The following is a 2,021-nucleotide window of genomic DNA, read 5'->3' on the forward strand; positions in this document are numbered from 1 at the left end:
GTTTGTCAGGATGATAAACAAGTGACTTTCGAAATATCCTGGTTATTCTATTTAGTTTGTTATATCCCGATTTAGATTAGGCTTACAAATGTACATAATAAGGGGACCTTGAATCATATTTATATTTTACTTAACAATCAAAAGTGCCATTTAAGGTGGTGTAATTGGAATACATGATTTGACTTGACTTAAGCGTTAAATGCCTACGGCCAAGAGCGGTGAAAGACCCATAGATCCTGTAGACATTCAAAAATTACAGGCAAAATGAAATTCCTTGCTGTATTTGCTGCCCTTCTCGCTGTTGGCGCCGCAGCCCCGGTTGCCTGGACTCTACAAGAAATCGATGCTGCTCTTCAGAACCCTAACACTGACCCAGCCATAATTCCCTACCTTGAGGTTGCACTGGACAAGATCATGAGCGCTCTACACGAAGGATTAACAGTTGTAAGTAATTGGTGAACGCGTATCAATTGGGTAACGGGTTTATTACAACTCTTAATCAAAGTTTTAAAGAGTTTTTAGGTTTTAGCTGATTCACTTTTAGCACAAAAGTCCAAGAAAAGTTTTTTCTTTGTGTGCCTCAGATTGGCTCAATTGTTACCTTACGGTAATGGATATTGTGATCCTTTACTTAATTGGAATAGATTTCTTCCAAATTTTGAATAAGATTCATATTAGTATGATATCGGTTCGCTTCCGCATCAGAATGAATTGACCATACAAAAACATTAGAATTTAGGATATTTAAAAAACATTACTATTCTAGTATATATAAACGATTCCGTAATCATCATAGGAGCATGTTTATTTAATTTAGCCCTTTTCAGGAATCTATTGTCATCCCCATCCCCGTTGATGTCGAGAAACCAGAGATCCAACCTTCACCTGCTGCTGTTCCGGAATTAAGACCTATCTCCGCTCCACTGGTACAAGTCATCGTTAACATCAACAATGAACAAAAGGTGAGAGATATTCAAGACCTGTAATCTCGATCAGCCTTCTGTTCCTAAACCAGGCGACTTTAAATCACTAGATAAATATTCCAGGACTTGGTTACATCTCCTGAGATTCTTAGACACAGACTCAGTTTTGTTTGTAAATGTTCATTCCGATTGCAAACCAGGGATAAAATGCTGCCAGCTTAGCCTTGGAAACTTTGCATTACCGTATGGATAGATTACCTGCCATAAAAATGTCTACCAATACAATTCTGCTGTTTTTCTATGCTATTTTATTTTACATAATTTGTAAATGTTCATTCCGATTGCAAACTGGGGATAAAATGCTGCCAGCTTAGCCTTGGAAACTTTGCATTACTGTGTAGATGGATTACCTGCCATAAAAATGTCTACCAATACAATTCTGCTGTTTTTCTATGCTATTTTATTTTACATATATTTTAATTAACATTATACAATTAATTCTCGAGTCGGTAGCTCATGTCTAAGTGTCGTGGTTAGTAAGTAAACATCTGGAGGGGACAATCTGTTTCCACCGGTTTCTGTCCAGTGCCTCATTACAGTGTACAGTTTTGAGATCACTTGGTCGTTCAGTCTGGTTGTTGAACGATCACGTGATCCATTACGTTGGCTTCTGTGTTATCAAACACTATCAGTTTAAAACGTGGCTGTAAAATTATTTAATTCGATGTTGGCATATGGTAGACATGCGAGCCCGAATGCGGACTTGATCCGACCGCACTCCAGGTCAGTTAAGAATGTTCCTTCATAACATTTTCTTGCTTTTCTATAGATTGTCCCCGAAACCCCTGCCATCATTGAGGAGGTGGAGAATCAACCAATTGACAACAACCCAGCTCTGATCCCAGAGGGCCCCAGTGGTCCAACTGACATCAATCCCATAGATGTAATTGCTGTGAACCCTGAACACTAAGCAGCCATGGGATCTTTAACGCCTTAATGATATTGTAAAAATGACTTCGTATTGTGGACATATTTTAAATCATGAGTATACAATTTTAAAAACATGTATTAATTAATTAAAAATAACTTTTAAAACAA

The 2,021-nt window shown here is 37.7% G+C and overlaps 1 protein-coding gene across 1 annotated transcript; it reads left to right on the plus strand.

Moving 5' to 3' along the window:
- Nucleotides 1-229: 229 nt before the first annotated feature.
- Nucleotides 230-2,021, plus strand: LOC110997044. Its single transcript, XM_022264995.2, has 3 exons — nucleotides 230-444; nucleotides 828-962; nucleotides 1,753-2,021. Exons 1-3 carry the CDS (start codon nucleotides 265-267, stop codon nucleotides 1,891-1,893), a joined length of 456 nt encoding a protein of 151 aa, XP_022120687.2. The 5' UTR covers nucleotides 230-264; the 3' UTR covers nucleotides 1,894-2,021.

This window comes from Pieris rapae, chromosome 6, assembly GCF_905147795.1.
Source record: "Pieris rapae chromosome 6, ilPieRapa1.1, whole genome shotgun sequence".
NCBI lineage: Eukaryota > Metazoa > Arthropoda > Insecta > Lepidoptera > Pieridae > Pieris > Pieris rapae.

Excerpts from the sequence above, each read along its gene's own strand:
- LOC110997044 (XM_022264995.2), top strand. The coding sequence starts at position 265 with ATGAAATTCCTTGCTGTATTTGCTGCCCTTCTCGCTGTTGGCGCCGCA. Across the intron at positions 445-827 it reads TACACGAAGGATTAACAGTT|GAATCTATTGTCATCCCCAT; the intron begins GTAAGTAATTGG and ends AGCCCTTTTCAG. Across the intron at positions 963-1,752 it reads ACATCAACAATGAACAAAAG|ATTGTCCCCGAAACCCCTGC; the intron begins GTGAGAGATATT and ends GCTTTTCTATAG.